The sequence below is a fragment of the Zalophus californianus genome, chromosome 17 (genome assembly GCF_009762305.2).
Source record: "Zalophus californianus isolate mZalCal1 chromosome 17, mZalCal1.pri.v2, whole genome shotgun sequence".
In the NCBI taxonomy this organism is placed as follows: Eukaryota; Metazoa; Chordata; class Mammalia; order Carnivora; family Otariidae; genus Zalophus; species Zalophus californianus.
This window is the reverse complement of record NC_045611.1, coordinates 54,903,242-54,924,946: the sequence shown is the minus strand read 5'-3', so window position 1 is coordinate 54,924,946 and position 21,705 is coordinate 54,903,242. Positions and strand designations below refer to the sequence as shown.

The following is a 21,705-nucleotide window of genomic DNA, read 5'->3' as shown; positions in this document are numbered from 1 at the left end:
TGTACTCCTTCACCTCTTCAACCTCAGCGTCCTCACCTATAAAATGGGGGCAGCAGTCTTCCCTACCTTAAGGAGCTGCTGTGAGATTAACAATGGGGAACAACGCTGATGTGTATTTACTGAGCACAGGCCCCCATCCTGAGGACCATGAACTAACCCAATGCTCACAAGACAGGGTTTGGAGCACTGCCTGGCACATGGCAGGCAGGGGATAAACGTCAGCAATTATTCTTACTGTTATGTAATGCTCACATCAATGTTATAGCACATGTGTGTTTAATCTGCACTTTATACATAAAAACTCTAAGGGACAGTTAGGTTTAATGACTCACCTCGAGATACCAGCTTTTAACTGTTAGTGCTGTGATTCAAACCTGGCTCCATCTGCCTCCAGACCCCGTTCACCAATCCTGCCTCCACCCCACCGTGCCCAGCACAGAGCAGACCCTCACAGTCTGTTACATCCCTAACGAGGCCTCTCTTACCTAACAGGAACCAACCCCCCCACCCCCACCCCGGGACAGTCCCCACTCCGCCTGGGCCCCAGGAGTCTACCACCTCACCTGTCAGGAAGGGCAGGAGCTCGCTGCGGGTCCTTTCCACCCCAAGGGCCAGGGCGATGGTGGACAGTTTCTTGATGCTGTTGAGACGAAGCTAATGAGAGAACGAGAAGAGCAGGGGAGAATGTTAGCATGCCCAGACTTAGGGGTGTGTGACAGCTCCAGACCCAGGCAGCCTCTGGAAGCCTAATGTGTGTAAGGATGTGGCACACACCTACCAAATGACTGAGTCAGTAAATTACAATGGTAGCAGCAGCCTCACCAAAAGCACCCACTGAGTCTTACTGAGCAGACACCCACTCGGTGGTGCTTTCCAGGACCACTCTCTAAAGCTGCACACCGCGTCCCCACACGCCCGGCCCTCCTCCTCTGCTTTGGTTCCCTCCTGCACTCAGCACCACCTGACATGCTCCAACAGGGGCGGCCACGTTCCAGCACATTTGCTCTGTGCCGGGTCCTAGGCTGGGCCCTCACATGCACAGGCTCTCACGACAACCCGGAGGTCAGAGCTGTTACAAGCCTCGTTCTACATAGGAGGAAACAGGCTTAGGGAACAAAAGTCCCTTCTAAGGGTCACACGGTTCAGATGCTGTGGGGCAGGGACTGAAACCCAGGACCACCAGCTAATATAAAACATGATAACAGTGCTGTATAAACAGGAGTACCTTTAGCAGTCGTAACAGCACTAGCATAAGGGGTTGAACAGTGGCCCCCCCAGAAGATATGCTCGAGTCCTAACCCCCAGTACTCAAGAATGTGAAAACAGGGACTTTGCAGATGTAATTAAGTCAGCATCTCAGGATGAAATCATTCCAAATTTGGGGGGAGTCCTTGTTAAACAGTGAAACAGAAGATATGTTTACTGGTCTCTGCCCCTGGTTCCTGCACAGAGTTCCTTGGAATTTCCTCAGTGACAGCAATGTCTTTTGTTCTAATGAAGCATATCTTGGTGCGCTCCTGGATGGGGACTGGTCACCAGAAAGACCAAGCCATAGGCAGAAGCTTGGAACTTTCAGCCCTACCCTCATCACTGGGAGAGCAGCTGGAAATGGACTTAATGATTAACCATGCCTGCATGATGAAGCTTTCACAAAAATCCTCAAAATACAGAGCTTGGGGAGCTTCCAGGTTGGTGAAAACATCCATATACCAAGAGGGTGGCACACCCCAACTGAAGAGGAACAGAAGCTCCTGTACGCACGACCCTTCCAGACCTCACCCTATGCAGCTCTTCATGTGCGTGTTCATCTAAATCCTTTATCAGGGCGCCTGGGTGGCTCAGTTGGTTAAGCGACTGCCTTCGGCTCAGGTCATGATCCTGGAGTCCCGGGATCGAGTCCCACATCGGACTACCTGCTCAGCGGGGAGTCTGCTTCTCCCTCTGACCCTCCCCCCTCTCGTGCTCTCTCTCTCTCTGTCTCTCTCTCTCTCAAATAAATAAAATCTTTTAAAAAAATAAATCCTTTATCATATCTTTTATTAGGTAATAAGCTGATAAAATATAAGTGTTTCCCTGAGTTCTGTGAGCTATTCTGAAAAATCATCAAATCCAAGGACAGGGTAATGGGAACCTCAATTTGTAGCCAAGTCTGAGAGAAGCTGTGGGTAATATGGGGACCTATTACTTGCGACAGGCGTCTGAAGTGGGAGGTGGTCTTGGGGGACAGAGCCCTTCATCTGCGGGGTTGGCATGGACTCTGCTGAGCGTTACAACTGAATTGAACTGTAAGACACCCAGCTGGTATTGCAGAGAACTGCTTGGCCTGGGGAAACACCTCACGCGTGGTGGCAGAAGTAAGGAGTGTGGTAGTCATGTGAGAGTCAAGGAGACACAAAGGAGAGCAAGTGTTCTCTACACAGCTAATGACTGTGTCCTGATGAGACAGAGAAGGAGAAGACACGGGGCCGCACAGAGCAGAAGGCCACGTGAAGACGGAGGGAGAGATCGAGCGGATGTATCCACAAGCTAAGGAGCGTCAAGAATTGCCAGCAGCCACCACAAGCTACGAGAGAGGCATGAAAGTAATCTTCAGAGCCTCCAGAAGGAAGCAACCCTGCTGACACCTTATTTCAAATTTCTGGCCTCCAGAACTGTGAGAATAGTTTTTGTTGCATTAAGCCACCAAAGGAGCGGTGATTTGTTGTGGCACCTAGAACTCTAACATGTTTGGCTAACAGAGGACAGGTCTCTCACATGGAGCACTTAGGTGTCAGGACCTCTCTCGATCCTCTCACGCCTCGGGAGGTTGGCATCCAACGCCCCCTTTCATGACTGCAGAGACAGGCTCAGAGGGGCAGACACAAGCCGAAGCGAGCACTGAGAGAGCTGGCACCCAGCTGCTCCGATGGCACGGGCCACTGGGAATGGAAACCCTCGTTTCTCCAGCTCACTAGCGCGGCCTCTCCTCCCGGCTCACAGGGCTGCGGCAGAATGAAGTGAGGTCATGCGCGTGGGAGTGGGGGGGGAACACCCCTGTGAGTGAGTAAGCCACTGCCGGACACAGACAAGGCACCCTCTTCCCGGAAGAAGAGGCAGAAGAAGGGACGGGGCCCCCTCAGCCAGTTCTCTTCCCAAAGATCCTACATCAGTTCCCTGGTCCCGGGGTTTAAAACTCCCTGAGGTCACAGACAATAATGTGACTCTGAGGAAATGCTATGGTGGCCTCCCCTTTCAGAAAAATGCATTCACGTTTCTCATACGTCACTGGGTTTTGGGGTTTAACGTGGTCCAAACACTCACCTCTCTGGCAGCAATGAACCTCAAGATTAAGTATTATGAGGCCTGCATCTTATTTAGACAAAAAATAAAACACCTACAGAGACATAACCGAAAGATGGGGAACACTAACAGTGAATGAATACAGGCGGTAAATATAAACCTTCCCTGTAAATTGCCAGCAAGTATATATTTTCAGCATCTTGGGCCACAGAGTCTCTGTCCTAACTACTCAACTGTGCACTGGCACAAAAGCAGCCACAGATCCAGACACATATGCAACCAAATGGGGAGGGCTGTGTTCCAACAAAACTGCATTTGCAAAAGCAGGCCACGGGCTGAATTCGGTCCATGGACCGTAGTTTGCTGGCCGTTGTACAAGTCTTTAAATGTTCTATAGGTCTGAAGTTTTCCGTAATAAAATATGGGGGAGGGGTACTGACTTAGTTGCCTGTTCCCTTCGTCTTTGTCGTCTCCCAGTTAGATCTTTGGGTTCTTCTCTCCTCTGGGCTATGGGGAAACGCATGCAAGGGCCAGGGCCCCGACGGCCGAGCACAGCCCTGAGGACGAGGCACCAGCAGGGAATGAGCACAAGCACAAGGCCAGCGACAAGAGCTGCTAACAACTGGTTGCTTGCTATGTACTTGACAGCATCCAAGTGCTTGACGTGGGGAAGTAACACACTTGATCCTGAGAACTGAGCTCTGAGGTAGCTATCGCTTTAAGGGTGAGGATGCTGATGCACAGAGACGCTGTCATATGCCAGAAAGCCCCAGAGCCCAGACTGGAAGCCAGGCACCCAGACTCTTCATCTCAACATCTCTGTAGTTTAGGAAAGGTGCCCAAGGGGTGGGCGCACAGGAATCAGGCCATCCCTGCCATGCTGGAGAGCCCCCTTCCCTCCTGTCTCTGGAGATGCTGGTGCTGGTGTCGTTGAGAATGTCAGCTTGCTTTCGTCAGCACAGACGGCACCAGGAACACTCAAGAAAGGCAGCACAGGGTGGCACTCTGGAGCCACGTGGTCTGGGTTCAAGGCTAAGCAGCTTGGGATCCTGGGCCACTCTGTACCTTTCTGGGCCTCAATTTCCTCACCTGTGAAATGGGGATTACAATATCACCCATCCTCAGAAGGTTACTGTGAGTACCAAGTGACGTAAACCTGGGAACACCCTTCAACTAGCAAAGACAATAATAGGAGCTGTGACCTCACCCTCTTGACAGCATCCCGATTTTGTTCAGATATCACAAGAAGGGCACGCGTGGCAGCAGGCTAGCTGTCCCCCCAGGTCTCCTTTTCTTTCTCTTACAGTGAAAAAAAAAAAAAATAGTAACAAATCCTCCCATGGTGCATACGGTGTGCCAGGCACCATCCTAGGTGCCTTCATGTCTTAACTCATTTGATCCTCGAGACAACCTCATGAAGATTCTGGATCAACCATTACGTGGCCGAGGAAACAAAGGCACAGAGAAGTTAAGTAACCTCACACAGCTTATAGGTGGCAGAGCCAGGATGAGAACGCCAGTCACCTGGCTCTTAACCAGTACCATCAATTTGTATTTCTGTGTTTTTAATTTGGGCGGGGGAGGGGGGGTGCCGCCCTTAGCAGGTTTAATAACAACCACAATTTTGAAACAGAGGAGAACACTGACAACACTAGAAGTACCTGCAACAGCCGAAATGAGATGTGAACAGTCATGATTTCCACAGGTTTTGCTGACACTATTTATATTTTGCTATTGTAATACTACAATTCAGAACAGGAGGAAAGTTAAATTCGAGTTATAGGTTATTGAAAATAAAGATGTTATTTTCCCCATCCGAATTCATGGACCTGTGCTGGAATTCTGGATGGGCCCCAGGTTAAGAGCTCCTGCACTGGGTTATACTGCCACTCGTAACTCCTGGTTTTCAGCTGTGAACATGACTCCCAGGAAAAGACATTTCCGAATTCCCTTTTCATCCAACATGACCAGGAGATTAACGCCCGGCCAGTGAAATCCCAGTGGGAATGGTGTGTGTGACTTCTAGGAAGTGTCCTTAAGGGAACCTGCGGTCACACTCTTCTTCCCTCTTTCCTGCATGGAATGGGGGGCTATGATGGCTGGGCTTCAGCAGCCACCTTGGGATCGTGAGGTAGCCTGGAGATGGGGAGGGCAGGATGGAGGACATACAAGCAGAGTACAATGTGGAAGAGCCTGAGCCCCTGACACCAAAGAGTGAAAGAGTTGGCACACCAGCCTGCACTGCCATCAGACTTTTTGGTCATAAGTCAGAAATAAACTTCAAGCCATTTAAGCCTCTTTTAGAATTTTTCTCTTATTTATAGACAAAATGAATTCCAGTGACCTCAGCTCATGACCTAGTTCTGGACAAAGAGACAAGGGCAAGTCAGCCAAGGAGCTTCAAGAAAGATTTTCCTCCTTGGGGAGGGGGGAAGGGGAGGAGGACAAGGTAAAAAAAATCTCTGTCCTGGGTGGGCCCTGCTTCCAGTGTGGTTCTGTGAGGACTTAATGACAACAGATGCTGCAGCGATCTTGTGGCCACACAAGGCAGGTCAAAGGAACGGCCTACCCTGACCCAATTCTGTGATATCCTTGAGCTGCCAAACTGGTCATGTAAGGAAAAAATGAATCCTTAACTTGTTGAAACCACTGTTGGTTGTGTTCTCTGTGACATTCCTGATGGAGCAGCTATTAATAACATCAGTAAGAAATCCTTACTGTCCCTTGATCATGGCATAGTGCTGAAGTCTACCCCGTGCACGGTCCCCCAAGCAGGTACCTGTCAAGCACCCATGACATTCCACATACATGGTTTCACGACAGCCCGTCACCCTGGGCTGGGGCTGCCTGTATGCCCAGCAGCCCTCGGCACACAGCCCAGTGCATAGAGACATAACGTATAAAATCTCCCTTCCCGCCACTACATCCACCTGTAGAAGTACTACTCACTCTTTAAGGCCCATGTTCCCACTGGATCCACAAAGCTTCCCTGACACGTACACGTACAGCGTGGCCCCAGGGAGCTTCCCCGCCACAAATGTGCACAGTGTGAGCCACAGGCAATCCATCTTCCCTTCACAGACTGAAATCCAAAGCCTTGCTATGGCCTATGAAGTCCAACATAATCTAGCCCCCTCCCCACGCACTCGCACTGCCCACCACCCCCTTGCCCCTGGAAATCCTGTCACAATGGTTTCCTTGAGAGTAACCAACAAACCAACAACGCAACACCACTCTCACCAAGCTCTGCGCACTCGCTGATGGACTATTTCCTCAGCCTGAAACACTCTCCCTCCAGACACCTCAGGGTGTCCCCCTACTTCACCCTGGTCTCTGCTGGACCCTCACACACAACCACCCAGAGAAAACAGCATGCCATCACTCCCCACGTATATGAACTCTCAGCACTCCTGACACAGGCTTCTTTGTTCAGTTTGTCCTTCCCCACCAGAACATCAGCTTCACAGGGTAGGGGCTCTGTCTTCTTCACCCTGCGCCCCAAGAACCTAGGACACCACCTGGCAGAGTTAGAGCCTAATAAACACCTGGGGGGTTAATTTTTTGTTTATAAAATAGGAACTACAGATGTGAATACAGCAGAGATAAAAAGTATCTAGAGGAATATGCTCCAAATTGTTACCGTTTGGAACAGGTGGTGGCTGGCAATGGGGTGGTGGGGTCTGTAATGTAAGGCGTGTGCTTTAGCAAGGAGCCCCGGCTGGCCGGGGGAAAGGCTCAGCGAGTGACAGAAGTCTCTCTACCTCCTATAAATTCCTAAAGTCTATATATCTTTCTTCCTTATTCCACAAAGGATCATGTTTTTAAATGAACACAATGTGTGTGGGTGTGAAAAACTAAGCACCCACCTGGTAATCATTTAGCACTGCTGAAGAGTGAAAATGGACATCGCAACCTGTATTTCTACATTATTTGATTTGATTTGATTTATTTATTTTTTTTAAATAACAAATGAGCACGTAACTCTGGCTTTACCCACTAGCTAAGGGTCCCGGCCAAGTGTAGGCACCTCGGAGCTTCCGTTTCCTCCCTGTAAAATGGGAATTACAACAGTGCTGACCTCACAGGATTGCTGGACTGATCAAATAGGCAGAGCCTAGAGACAGAGCCCGGCAGGTTGCAAGCACCTCAGTGTTAGCTGTTATTCTCTCCCACTGCCTCTTATGTATTTGACATTTCAGGGGCAGGAGTGAACGGTAATTGCTCCACCCTCAGAAGCTGCAGCACTGGAGGGAATACTGCTCACAGCAGTTTGCCTGCCATGATAATTACTTCTGGACGTGCCTGTTTCCCTCATTTGGAAGGTGACTTGTCTCTGGGACAAGGGTCAGGACTGTTATCAATGGTGATTCCTGAACCTAGTACAGGGCTGGGCATGCTAAAAAAGCATAAAAAGAAACAATTTCAGTTTTTAAAAACTCAACTACAATTTAGAGTCCTTAGTATGTGACAGGTACACAGCCAGGTACTCTACACATGTTCTCTCTTGTAGTGCAAGAGACAGACACCAGCCCCACACTCATTCTACAGCCAGGCAAGCAAGGCAGAGAGGAGAATGCAGGCCACCCAGTGAACTGGGACAGAACCTGCAACCTGAACCCAGTTCTGCACTGCCTTCCTACACAACTTCTCTCTTCCAGTTTAAACTTTCAGAGAGCAACCTCACTTCTAAGTTCTGCTTCACCAGTTCCCCATGCATTCCATAAAAAGAAGTCGGAGCTTTAACTCCACGTTCCTGAGACATGGACATGGGGCAAGCTGCTGCAAGGTCTCGGACAGTAGCCAGTGACTGCAGGGTCTTTACATAGTCCATCTCACTAACCCACACCACCCAGCCTCTGAGTCTTCCACCCTTTTTTCATTTAACAAGAAAACCAAGGCCAGAAGGGTTGAATAATTTGGAAAGTGGCCAGACCAGGATTCAAAATCCCAGTCGGCTTCCACCTATGGCACTGTCTCCCTGTATTACTTCCAGGCCTAGACTTTGTCTGCACAGGGGGCTCAGCTGGTGGTTGAGGAGTGAGTGCTGCCCTGAAACCCAGTGCCCTTGGCCATTTCCTAGCGTCATTACTTACTAGGCTGTGGGACACTGAGTATCCTTATTGATTAAATGCCAAGAGTCACAAATTCACAAACTGATTCAAACAAGCCAAACGTAAAGGAGACTTCTGAAGCAATCGGGGAAATCTGATTATGAACTGAGGTTTAGATGATACTGAGGAATCACAGTTAGAACTGCTTGGGATGATGGAGATGATGGCACCACGGCTATAAAAACATCCGGTTTGAGACATGCCTAACAAAGCACGTGGAGAAAATGTCTGAAGCCTGGAACTGACTTTTAAAATACTTAAAAACAAACCCCCAAAAAACCTGAGGGAGGGTGAGGAACAGGTGAAAATATGTGGCAATTTCTGACATCTGATATTTAACTACTAAAAAAACTTTTGAAGGAAAGTGAATTAGCACCTATCTCAGATGTCTTTTGTGAGGACTTAACACAAAGTACTCATCACGCTATCGGGCACACGGCAGGGTTTCTAAGCCTCAGCACTACTGACATTTGGAGCTGGATCACCTCTGTGGGGGGGGGACCATCCTGCGTATCTAAGATGCTGGGTGGCATCACTGGCCTCTCCCCGCGGGATCCCAGATGCACTCCCCTCGCCAGTCCTGACACAACCGAAAATATCTCCGGAAATTTGTCTCCTGGGGAAACAAAATCAGCCCAAGTTGAGAACCACTGCTCTAGAGTAATCATGAAAAAAATAGTCTTTAGAGACTCCTGGGTGGCGCAGTAGGCTGGGTGTCCAATTACTGATTTCAGCTCAGGTCATGATCTCCAGGTCCTGGGATCAAGCCCCACATCAGGCTCCGCGCTCAGCAGGGAGTCTGCTTCTCCCTCTCCCTGCTCTCGCTCATGCATGCGCGCTCTCTCTTAAATAAATAGAGTAGTCTTTAAAAATACCCAAGCACCTCACCTTGACAAAGCCCCCATTATCTTATCACCACCATGACTACTACGGGCCAGCATTTACTGAACACTTACAACACGTCAAGCACTGTTCTAAGCATTTTCCATGTACCATACTATTTAATCCTCACAACCCCCTTACAAACTCCTAAATTACAAAATCCCATTTTACATAAATTACACTCCCATTTTACAGATGAGAAAACAGAGAGAAGGTCTAACACAGAGATCTAGCCTCTCAACCAGTGGACCACACTGTAAGTAACATGGGGCCCCAAACACTTATGGATACTGCAGTCCAGCCTCTGCCTCTTACTGACTGGGGAGGCCTTAGGTAAGGGATGCAATCTCTTTGCACATCACTTTCCCAAGTATAAAACAATAAGCTACCACAACAACTGAACAAGGTCATCACTTACTGAATGCTTGCTTCTAGGCAGCCACTTAATTTGCCGATTCCACTGCACCTTCACAACCTCCACAGCAGATGCTGCTTCCTCATCATCAGTCCTGCTCTACAGATGAGGAATCCAAGCCCAATGAGGAAAAGGAATTGGTCCAAGGACACACAGGGAACAAACTGGCAGAGCTGGGATTCAAAGCTCAGTCATCCTTGACTCCCCCCTTGACTCCCCCCTTCAACAGCCCTCCTCTCAACATACCCAGAATCTAAACCTCTTCTCCCTACGTCCATGCCAACACTAGTCCTGGGTGCTCTGAAAGGGCACCCAATAGGTCTATCTGCTCCTGCCCGGCCCCTACTCAACAGCCGGGAGGATCCTTTAGAATTAATTCAGAACATGTCATCCTTCCACGCAAATCCTTGCAACAGCTCCTGAAACTCAGAGAAGCCCTTGCTCTGGTCCACGGGCCTTCACTTATCTCATTCTGGACTAGTCCTCACCTCTCACCACTTTGCCATTCCTTCTGCTTTAGCCACGCTGGCCTGCTTGCTCTTCTCTAACACAATGAGCATGCTCCCACCTCAGGGTCTTTGTACCAACTGTTTGGACTGCCCCCCCCCCCCCCCATTCATTCTCCCTCATTTCTTCAAGTCCTTGCTCACTACCACTTCCTCAGAGATCCTCACTTCCTCCACTATCACCTTCCCTCACTACCCTATCTATAAAGCAGCCCTGGAGGGTGCCTGGGGGGCTCAGCCGGTTAAGCAGCTGACTTTCACTCAGGTCATGATCTACGAGTCCTGGGATTGAGCCCCACATCGGGCTCAGTGGGGAGTCTGCTTCTCCCTCTCCCTTGAATAAGTAAAACCTTTAAAAATAAATAAATAAAACAAAAAAACAAACAAACCAACCCAGCAACCCTGGGCTTGCTCTAGACCCTGATGCCTGTATTTTTCTAGTAAGCAATTACTGCCCCCGACATCACACTCCTGATCCACTGTCTGCCTCCTCTACTAGAACGTAAGCCCCATGAAGGCAGCAGCTTTGCTGTTTTACTCCCTGCTATATTCTAGCATTTAAAACAGTCTGGCACAGAGGAGGTGCTGAACATGTATTTCCTGAGCAAATCAATCAAGACTAGAGGATTCCAAAACCCATGTTCTTCCTAGTATCCTAGACTGTCTCATTAAAGACCAATTAAAATACCTGGCATATGGATATAGTCAGCAAGTTTCTGTCCACCCCAAATTCTCTTCTCACCTCAGGTCTTACACTTCCTTTGGGAACCTTTCCTGGGTCCTCCACTTCTCAGCTGCATGAATTTGGCCAAGTTACATACTATGCTGTGCTTCATTTCCTCATCAAGAAAACGTAGGTATGCACAGGACCTACTTCAGAGGGTGGCTGAGAATTCAGGAAGCTCGTAAATGTACTGCCCTTTGTAGCAGTTAGCTTAGAGCAAGCACCCAACAGATACCAGCTATTATTTTTATTCAACCCTTTCTGAGCTCCTCAATTCTGAGGCCTATACTGAGCCACTAAATCCTAATAGATGAATCAGAGCCAAGCCCTGTCCTCAGAAAGCCCACACACATGGGCACGGATGCAATCTCTGAGATTTGGTCTCTGATTCTTGGGAAAATGTTCAAACTCCTTTTAAACACAGATCTGTATGTACCTGCATGAAAAGATACAGAAGAAATACTAAGCAAGAAGGGCAAGTTGTAGAACAAAATATTTAGTGTTTAAAAAAATAAAAACCCAATAGAAATAATATGCAGACAAAAAAAAAAAAGAAAGCAACATAATGCAGACAATAAATGCAAGCCATACATGTAAGTTTATATTTTCTGGTAACATTTAAAAAAAGTAATACGCATACAGAGTTAATCTCAATGTATTTTATTCAACCCAAAATTTTTATCATTTCAATGGGTAATCAAGATGAAAAGCTTCACTGAGATGTTTAACACTCTCCATAGCATGTCTTTGAAATCTGGTATGTATTTTATTTACAAGTACATCTCAACTCAATCTAGCCACATTTCATGTGTTCCACAGCCACACAGTGGCTACCACACTAAACAGCACATGTCTACCAAGGTTCGTAAGGACCTGATAACATGGGCTACTTGGGGGCAGGGCGGCAGGTAGGGTGGGGAAGAGAGGATGGCATTTAATACGGAGGTGGCTTAAGTCAAAGGCTGACATTCTCTTTACTGTAAAGAACTAGGTAGTAAATATTATAGGCTTTAAGGGGCCAAACTGTCTCTGTTGCAACTACTCAATTCTACCCTGCTGTTGTGTCACAAAAGCAGCCACGGATAATATGTAAATGAAAGGGTCCGTGTTCTCAAATAATACTGTATTAAAAAATAAAAAGGCACAGGGCCACCCCTGGCCATTTGCCAAACCCTGTGATGAGGGAAAGAAGCAGAAAAATGTTCACCTTTAGCCCAGAAGGCTGATGTATAGCCTGCATAGTTTCAGTAAGGGCCAAATACAAGCTGTTTGCTACATTCTTAAAGGGTCTCATGACTGCCTATGCATCTCACCAACAGTTAATACCAAGCTAAATGATAAGCACCAGAGAAACCTTGTGAAAGTTTTATGAGTAGAAATTCAAAGAAAACATTTATGATCTAATACTCCCTGCACATCCCCTGCCCCTTGAGCACTAAGCATATAACCACTGGCTTCATACAGCAGAAGTACAGCTCCTTCTACCCACAGGTCCCCATGCCACTTAAATAAACTTGTCAAGTTGCACTGTAAAACATCTCAAGAACTCCTTCTTGACTCGTGCTCAATGATCTGGCAACACCTGGTTTAAGTAACTGCTCATAAGATCCTTCTGAGTCACAGCCTCTTTCATCTTCATCTCCCAACACCAACAGCTCATTCTCTTGGCTCCAGTCACACTGGCTTCCTGCAGTTCACAGAACATGTGTTGCATATTGCTGCCTCAGGGCCTTTGCACTCGCTTCCTTCGCCTGGAATGCTATTCCCCAGATATCTGTGAGGGCCTGCTCATTTCACATCTCTGCTCAATGTCCCCTCCGCAAAGGCCTTCACTAGCCATTCTATCTCACCTTGTAACACTTCCCTGTCCTCCACATCCCTGCTTCATTTTACTCCAAAGCACTTACTGCCCCCTTACACAGTATGCATTTTAACTTAATCGCCTTATCGTCGGTTTCCCCATACTGCAACCTAAAGCTCCACTAGGCCACTAGTTTCTGTTCCCTGTTGTATACCTGTGCCTAAAATAATGCCCTCCTCAGGGCTGAGGCCCAATAAATACTAACTGATTCACCACCACAATACCCTATTGTTGTCTTCCCACATCTCACACCTGTTAATAATGTATTCAGCTGTTTCACATCTGCCACCTGTGTAACAACTGGTGTCACCTAACCCTCAGCACCATAACTGACAGGTGGCAAGTGTTTACTGAACAAACGAATTCACGCAAGAGCCCTATGAACTAGATAATTGCCTCCACTTGAGAGAAGAGGAAAGCCAAGGACCAAGGAGATTAACCAACTTGCCCATGTCAATCAGCAAGGAGGAGAAGAGCCAGGAGTACCACGGCAGTCTGCCTGACTCCACAACCAGTGATGGGCCTCGAACTTCAGAGGCTGGGCCCAGTGCCGTCCGCTCAATTTCATAAACAAAAACTGAGGCCCCTACAAATCGAGAATGGGACCTCTTCAATTACTACTCCCAATAATTGCCGCCAACATTTATTGGGCCCTTACATAACCACTAGGCACCGTTCTATTTTACTTGTAGTCTTAACTCATCTAGGCCATCACAACCACCCAGTGAGGCCTGAACTATTATTAGCCCCCATTTCAGGGAAAACGGGCCCAGAGCGGTGAAGTAATTTGCACAAGGTCACACGGCGGGTGGGAGGTGGAGCTGGGACCGACAACCCGTGGAGTCCTGTCTCCTCAACCATTCTCCAGCGCGGCTCAGCCGGGCCCCCATCCCACCCACCAGAGACGTGTTGGCCGGTGGAGTCAACTGCCCACCCGCAGCTCGGCAGGATCCCAGAAGGCGGGACAATTTCTACCTAAATCCGCGTTTAGATTTGGCTGGTTGCCCCCTTGGGGCTGGAGTGTCTTCGCCGCCCCTCCCCTTCGGGAACACACACGAAAACTGAAGAGGAAGGGAGAGCAGGAACTGGAAAGGCAGCTCTCAGGCCCCACTGAGAAAGTTCACCCCACAGTGCGGAGGCCCAGACGCCGGAGCCGAGTAAGGAGAAACCTGCCAGGGCTCCCGACAAACCCGGGGCCCCTCCCCCACTCGGAGCAAGCCGCGCGCCCCCATCCCCAAGGGGCCATTCAGCGGCATTCACCGCCAATCACCGAGCCCTTCCTTCTGCCCCACCCAGTGGCCCGACCCCCTCCCCGGTCGCGGCTTCCTGGGACCCTGACCGCCGCGCGCACTTGGCAGGCCCGGGACCCCTCCAGGGTGGCCTGCCTCCCGCCCTCCGGTGGGCTAATACCCAATCCCGGGCGCCGTCTCATCCAGTCTGGGGTCCTAGAGACGTGAGAGCTCGGCGCTGATTGGCCGCCGCCCCCTTCCGCCACTCCCGGCGAACACCGAGCCTCCTCCGCGAGGGCCGTCCGTGCCCCCAATACCCCTTCCCGTATTCCCCAAAACCCCCGGGGCCTCCGGACCTGAACATCCTCGTTGCGAAGCTCGTCTATCAACACCGCGATGGGGTACAGCGAGTCGTCGCCGTCGGCGGCCGCCATCTTGGCTCCGTCCCGTCCCTGTCAGACTGCGGCCGGCGCCGTGCTGAAACGGGGGCAGGGAGGGGTAGGGCTGGAGAGAGGACGAAAGACGAGCGTGGGGGCGCCCGAGCCACTTTACAGGGGCTGCCCCACGGTCATTGGCCGCGCTACGCCGGGCCAAACCCGCGTTTCGTTGGTCCGGACAAGTGAAGCCCCGCCCACTACCCATTTGCCATTGGTCGAAGGCATTGCGGTCAGGCTGCCTCAGTACAGCGGAGAGGGGAAGGAAACGGAAGTACGCGGTATCTTAGAGACCAAGATTGTACCCGCCTACGTCGCCGCTAACAACGAGCGAGACGAGCAGTTGTTCCTAGCCAATAAATGGAGGGATTCAAAGGAGGCAAAACCTGCCCTTTGGCGAGTCCGGCACAAAGGTTCTGCGCATGCGTTGCTAGGATTGCATGACGTCATGTGGTGGGGGGGAGACCCAGACAGCCTGCAAGTTTTGGCTCCTGAGCCAGTGCCCTGGTGGCTGGTGGACCTATTACCGGCAACTTTGTGAGGGAGGAGACGGGAGTGAGCGTTTGGTTTTTGCCTTATTATGCGGAGGCCCAAAGAAGGGTGGTGACTTGCCTTACTCTGGATGAAACTCAAACCCCTCGGGCTGATATTCAAGGCCCTTGTGGGTCTGGTTCCTAAACCGGGTTTAGGCACATCTTCCGCTCCCCGTTTTACACTTAAGCGGTCCTGGAAAATTCGTGCCCTCTCACGACATCATGCTTTTTCACGTCAAACAGCATTTATCCAAACCATCCCTTTACTTGGAGAGCAGTTCCTATTTAATGCTCAGATCTCTGCATAAATGTCTCCCCTTCACGGCTTCTCTTCAGCCTTGGCCCTCCAGCCCCAGAACCACATACAACCACCATCATCATCACAGCCCAACCCTGCGTGTCTGTCTGTCTCTGTCTCAGAAAATCCATCCCTAGGGCTGGCACTGTGACCATGCGTCGGAGTCGGTCTCCTCACACAGCATGGGAGCACTGTTGCCTCTGACTAATCCCTGTTCCAAGCCTAACTCATCAAAGTCCCCCACCCACCTCTGAGGACCACCTTAACAGAAGGAGTTGGGGATGGGGAAGGGAAGGCCTGGGATGATTCTACCCCCTTCGTTGCACCTCTTGAAGGGCAAGGCTGAGCTAGGACTCCTGGACACATCTGAGCAACCCAAGTTTCTTTTCCAAACACCCCTCACCACTCCACTTAGGAAACTGCTGCTCCCCGTAAAAAGGGAACGGTGGTGGTGTTGCATATTTCAATCCTTGACTTCCATGTGCTCAAGATCTCCCCACCACCCTACCAGCTCACTGAGACTATGGGTCTTCGTACCTAAGGGTGCATTTTAAGTATCATACGATTTTATTTCTCCAATATACCTCAATAATGCTGGGGGGTTGGGTGTGTGTCACAGTGTGCCATGCAGAGATACCTCTTGCGTATCTTGCAAAACGGGCTCAATCAGCAGCTTGATTCTGGTCTCTGTGAAGAACAGACCCTTACCATAGGCATCTAAATGAGTGACCCAGACAAGTATTTCAGCACTGCAATTTGTTTCCACAGTACATAGCCCAAAAAAGCAGTGGATGGAGGGGGTCCTCAATCTGCAGGTCCATAGTTTTCCAAATAACATACTGAACAGCTAGACCCTTGGCAGCAGCCCAGGTTTCTGAGATGTGACAATGAAGGAAGGACCTGCCTCTGATTTCGGTTCTGCAGAGGTGGCACCAGACTAACCAGACCCAGTGGCCCAGGGGACACCATTAGGTTTTAGCTGACCTAAACCATCAGTGATCAGGGCCATGCATGAGGGTTCCTAGTACCAGTGGCTTTGGCTACAATGTGGGGCTTAAAATTTCCTTTAAAGGGATAGGTACCATTTATTCCTGTCAAGCTGAGATGCTGCTGAAAAGTCAGCCTTCATTCTTGAATAGGTACTTTCCATGGGACACGGGACTTTTGGGGCCCTTCCTACCCTGTTACAATCGAGTCTGTGTTGACTCATTCCAAAACTGGAATATCAGGCCAGAGAGTTGATGTAGTTTTTGAATGTTGGTGAGGTCCGGAGCCGATGGCCAAGAAAGAATTCTTGAGACACCTTTGGTGCAAAAAGGTGATTTTATCAAAGCCCGGGGACAGGACCCATGGGCAGAAAGTGCTGCTGCGTCTGGACTGTGAGGGGTGACTAGTACATACTTGGGAGTTGGGGGAGGTAAGGAAAAGGGAGGTTTTCAAAAGAAATTTCATATGCTAAAAAGGACCTACAAGATATTGGAGAACTTGCCATTGTCAAGTTAAGGTGATTTTTCCCTCTAGCAAAGTATTAATATTAAGACACTTCCTTCTGGAAGTTAGGTTATTGGTAAGAATGCTTTTTTCTCGTAAATCGCTAAGACATTTGTAAACTGAGGGAGACTCACGTCTTGCAGGACTATAATCTCTATAATTAACCATTTGTTTTGCCTTCCCTTAGCTTTAGGACAGCAAGGATTTTCCTAGTCAGGGTGAGGTGCAGGTAGAGAAGTGTTACTGGGACACAGGGCCTTTAATGTGCCACCAGTGGGGTAGGGTGAGTCTGAGATATGAATTTGGGTATAAGCTACCCAGCCTGTGGGATTCTCTTATACCACTCCACACAGACTGAGGGAGGCCCCAGGGACCACATTAACTTAGCATCTCTCTGTTACTATGGCAACTCCCAAAGGCCAGGGCTTGTAGGGTTCAGTTTGCGGGGTGTCATCTTGTGCTTTGTTCTCAGCTTGCCTTCTCGTCCCTCATCACAGTCACAACACATCTAAGGGTCAGTTTTGAGGAGAGCTCCCTGATAAGGTCATCACTCTTTTGTAAAAAAACTTTATTTAGTTTGGGTTTTAATCACTGCTATTTTAAAAGAGCACACCTCTTAGTTGTGTCAGGAGGTCCCATATCCATACACCAAGTAGAGCTTCCAGGTGGAGGCTTCCTCCTTTTGCCAGAGGCTTCAAAGGACTCATCCCTCACAGAGAATGGTACCATTTCCCATACGCCAGGAGTCCAGTAGGGGCTGGGCCCCCTTTTACATGATGGGAAGCCAAAGAGACAAGGGTTTTCCTTCACTGTTGGAGGGATTGAGCACTGTGCACCTTCCCATAGAGTTCCAGCGAATTTTCACTGGGAAACAGGACTCTGAATTTGGTCAGGTTATATCAGCCACCCCTACTGGCAGAGAGGTGACAGCACCTGAGACAGGGCAACTGAGATTCAGGCCTCTAACTTGCCAACGGACAGAAAATCCTGTACGTTCCGAGAACTTGGTACATCAGAGGTTGACCTGAATCCTTATCCCCCTCAATCACCCCCCACCCCGCTGGTGGCAAATGAAAGGCCCTGTGTCCCAGTAACACGTCTCTCCCTGCACCTCACCCTGGCTGGGAAACTCCCCTCTGGCACTTGTGGGATGGGAAGCACAAGCCTGTAGCACCACAATGCCGATTACATTGTGATGTAGAAACAACTGGTGTTGAACTTTTTCCAAAGGGTCTGGCTATGGTCTCTTTGTGTCCCCTCAAATTTCATATAGTGAAACCTAACTCCCAAGGCGATGACATTTGGAGGTGGGGCCTTTGGGAAGTGATTGGGAGGCTCTGCCCCATGAATGGGATTGGGGCCCTTTACAAAGAGACCTGAGAGCTCCCTCGCCCCTCCCACCTTGTGAAGATCCCAGAAGGCTGCAACCCACAGGAAGGGCCTCACCGACCACACTGGCACCCTGACCTCAGATTTTCATCCTCCAAAACTGTGACATATGAACTTGGGTATAAGCTACCCAGCCTGTGGAATTCTCTTATACCACTCCACACAGACTGAGGGAGGCCCTAAGGACCACATCAACTTAGCTTCTCTCTCTGCTACTATGGCAACTCCCAAAGGCCAGGGCTTGGAGGGTTCAATCGCTATCCCATCCTCCCTGCCAAGACTGTCAAGAAAGGTAAAGGGTGTAAAATGTTACTCCATTTGCAAACCAGTTAAGTTAGCCTGCTAAGTTGCATGGATGCTGGGAGAAGACATGAGACTCCAGGGACAGAGACAAAAGGCGTAGTTATTCGTGAACAACAGGCAGCAAGAGTTTCTGGTTCACATCTCTTCCCTGTGCTTCCACAAGCCTCATGGAAGCCATGCAAAGAGATCCAGGTGGATGCTGCACATACAGTAGGTTCATGTCACAGTTCAAGAACATTAAGCTTCAGAAAAGCCAATCTTTTCAAGTGAATCATAAATACACCTGCCCAACATTTGCCTCTGTACATCGGTCTAGTACATTGGTCACGTAGGTAATCTGCCCTTTCCCCTAAGAAAGACAGCATTGCCATCCTCAGAGGCTGTTACACAAAACTCTTTGCAAGCTAGTCCAGAACAGAAGCTGATACAATATATGAAAAAAATTGAAAGGCTCATGGAGAATTGTTCCCCAATAGGGTGAACCTTTCCCTTAAAAATTAGGTTATGACAAATAAAAAATTTAAAAAAATTAGGTTATGACAGATGGAGTAAAAAGATCCATTGAAGATTTTTGATACCAAGACTGCCCTTGGTCATGTGCTGCTGTTGGACTGTGAAAGACTGAAGAAGTGGGAAGAAACACCGATTTACCAGGAAACTTCATGGGAAAGACAGATCCAAGGGAGAGGTAAGTTAACCTGCGTGAGCAAGGAGAGGTGAGAGCAAATGAAAAGAAGGAACTATACCACATATTCTCAATGAAACTTGTTAGCTTATCAGAAGAAGATAGAATTCACTATCCACACATACAACAAATCAATTCTGGATGGGTTGCTGATCTAAATTTTAAAGTGATAAAAAGTTTTTTAAAAAAGAATAACTCTGGGCACCTGGGTGGCTCAGTTGGTTAAGCGACTGCCTTCGGCTCAGGTCATGATCCTGGAGTCCCGGGATCGAGTCCCACATCGGGCTCCCTGCTCAGCAGGGAGTCTGCTTCTCCCTCTGACCCTCTTCCCTCTCATGCTCTCTATCTCTCATTCTCTCTCTCTCTCAAATAAATAAATAAAATCTTAAAAAAAAAAGAATAACTCCGTAGTCTTAGAAGAGGAAAGTATTTCTTGAACAGAATAGTAAACATTATCTATAAAGGAGGAAATAGCTATATTAACATTAAGACTTTCTCTTCATCAAAACACACACAAATGACAGAGACACAGAGAGCATGAGAGAAAGAGATGAATAAAAGAAACATGTCCAGCAGATATAAAGAGTCACTACAAATCAATAAGAAAAAAAGCAATAGGGGCGCCTGGGTGGCTCAGTCATTAAACGTCTGTCTTCGGCTCAGGATCGAGCCCCGCATCGGGCTCCCTGCTCAGTGGGAAGCCTGCTTCTCCCTCTCCCACTCCCCCTGCTTGTGTTGCCCCTCTCGCTGTGTCTCTCTCTGTCAAATAAATAAAATCGTAAAAAAAAAAAAACAATAAAAAATGGACAAAATAAACTAACACATACTTGAAAAGAGGTTGCCCAATGTCTAATAAATATGTGCAAGGATGTTCAACTTTTATAATAATCAAGGAAATGAAAATAAAATCGCTACTTGGTGCCATCACACACCAACCAGAGGTTAAAAAGAAAAATGATAAAGTATCAAAACGGTTGACAAGGATATGCACAAACAGAAAATCTCCTACGCTGCTGGTGGGTGTGAAACTTCGTACAAACATTTTCCAAACCACTTAGGCACCATCTCCTTAAGCTGCAAGGATATAAAACTCTCACCCACCACTGTTATTTATATAACAAACAGAAATTTTATGTGTGCCAACAAAACATGGTCTGAATTTACATACCAGCAATATTCCTAATAGTCCCAAACTGAAAACCAGCCATATGCTAATTAACAGAATGATTAAATTAATTGTTTTCTGTAGACACACAATGGAACCCTATATGGCAATGCCAATGAATGATCAATAAGAGCATGCAGCAATGAATTCACAAACAAAAGAAGGAATGGCAAAAGCCAAATACAAAGAGTTACTGCTCTATTATATAAGATGCAAGGCAGGCTAAAGTGACCCATGCTGTTAGATGTCAGAGCAGTGTTGACCCAGAGGTGTAGTGACCGGTAAGGAGCACAAGGGTATCTGGGGGTCTGACAATATTCTATTTATTGATCTAGGTACAAAGTACAGAAATGTGATCACTTTGTGAACTTTTGAGGAGCAATGAACTTATGACCGGAGCACGTGTCTTTAAATTTTTCAAATCCATATCAACACTCAAAAAGATAGGATATGGTAAATAGATTAGAATTGTCTGTATACTATAAAGGGGGGGTAATAATATTAAATAAAATGACAGTGTGATTACCTTTTAAATGTATGCTGAAATTTCTAGGTATAACTAAGGAATAATGAGTATACAACTTCAAAGAAAAAAGTTCAGTCATAATATAGAATTATAATTTAGAATTATATTTTAAATTCATAGAAAAGAAGTTAACATACATTAAGTAAGAAAAACTCCATTGATACTCAAATGTCTCAATTACTATATTAAATTTAAATAGATTAATGATGCCTTTCAAAATCAAGCATTTTTTACTATTGTTCATTGGATGTTTTCAAAAGAGATACAGCAAAGTAAAGGAATTAAAGTAGAAAAATTAAAAATACATTTGATGGAATTTTAACAATCAAACAACTAGCATGGTAATATACACATCACATAACATACATTTTGGGTTTGTCATTATTGTAATTAGTACTATTTAAAATTGTTCTTAATATACAACTTTCCAAAATATTACTTAACAGATAAACATAATTAAGTCTACATTTGTATGTTTATACACACAGATCAAACACAGACAGAGATCCCGACACACAACAATCGTAGGTAGGTGTATATTTATATTTTTTTTCTTCATGCTTTGTGATCTAAAGTGCAGTAAATATTTATGTGCCTCATGTGAGCTACAAATATGGATTCCATCTGTGGCACAAGGTTCTATATATTATCTATCTATTTATCTATCTGTACATATCCATTGGGTCAAGTTATTTTCAAATTATTAAATTCTCATTACTTTATCTAAGCTTCAAAATGTAAATACAGAGAAAGCTATATAAAAATCGCTCCTAAAATTGAGGGAAATTGAAAATCAAGGAGCCACAAACTCCACATGAACAGAATGGATTCAAGTCTCTCCCTTTCAAATGGTTCTCCCTTCAGGGCTCCAAAT

General features: G+C 47.5%; 1 protein-coding gene across 2 annotated transcripts in view; it reads right to left on the bottom strand.

Moving 5' to 3' along the window:
* PPP2R1A (protein phosphatase 2 scaffold subunit Aalpha) overlaps positions 1–14,547 on the bottom strand; it is a 40,987-nt gene extending 26,440 nt beyond the window's left edge. Inside the window, exons 1-2 of one of the 2 annotated variants that reach the window (XM_027618336.1) lie at positions 14,364–14,547; positions 564–654 (exon numbers count right to left, since the gene is read on the bottom strand). In XM_027618336.1, coding sequence (XP_027474137.1) covers positions 564–654; positions 14,364–14,441 — 169 coding nt within the window. In that variant the 5' untranslated portion in view covers positions 14,442–14,547. The remainder of the gene's footprint in view (positions 1–563; positions 655–14,363) is intronic. The other variant, XM_027618337.1, reaches the window with a different exon arrangement.
* Positions 14,548–21,705: the final 7,158 nt, after the last annotated feature.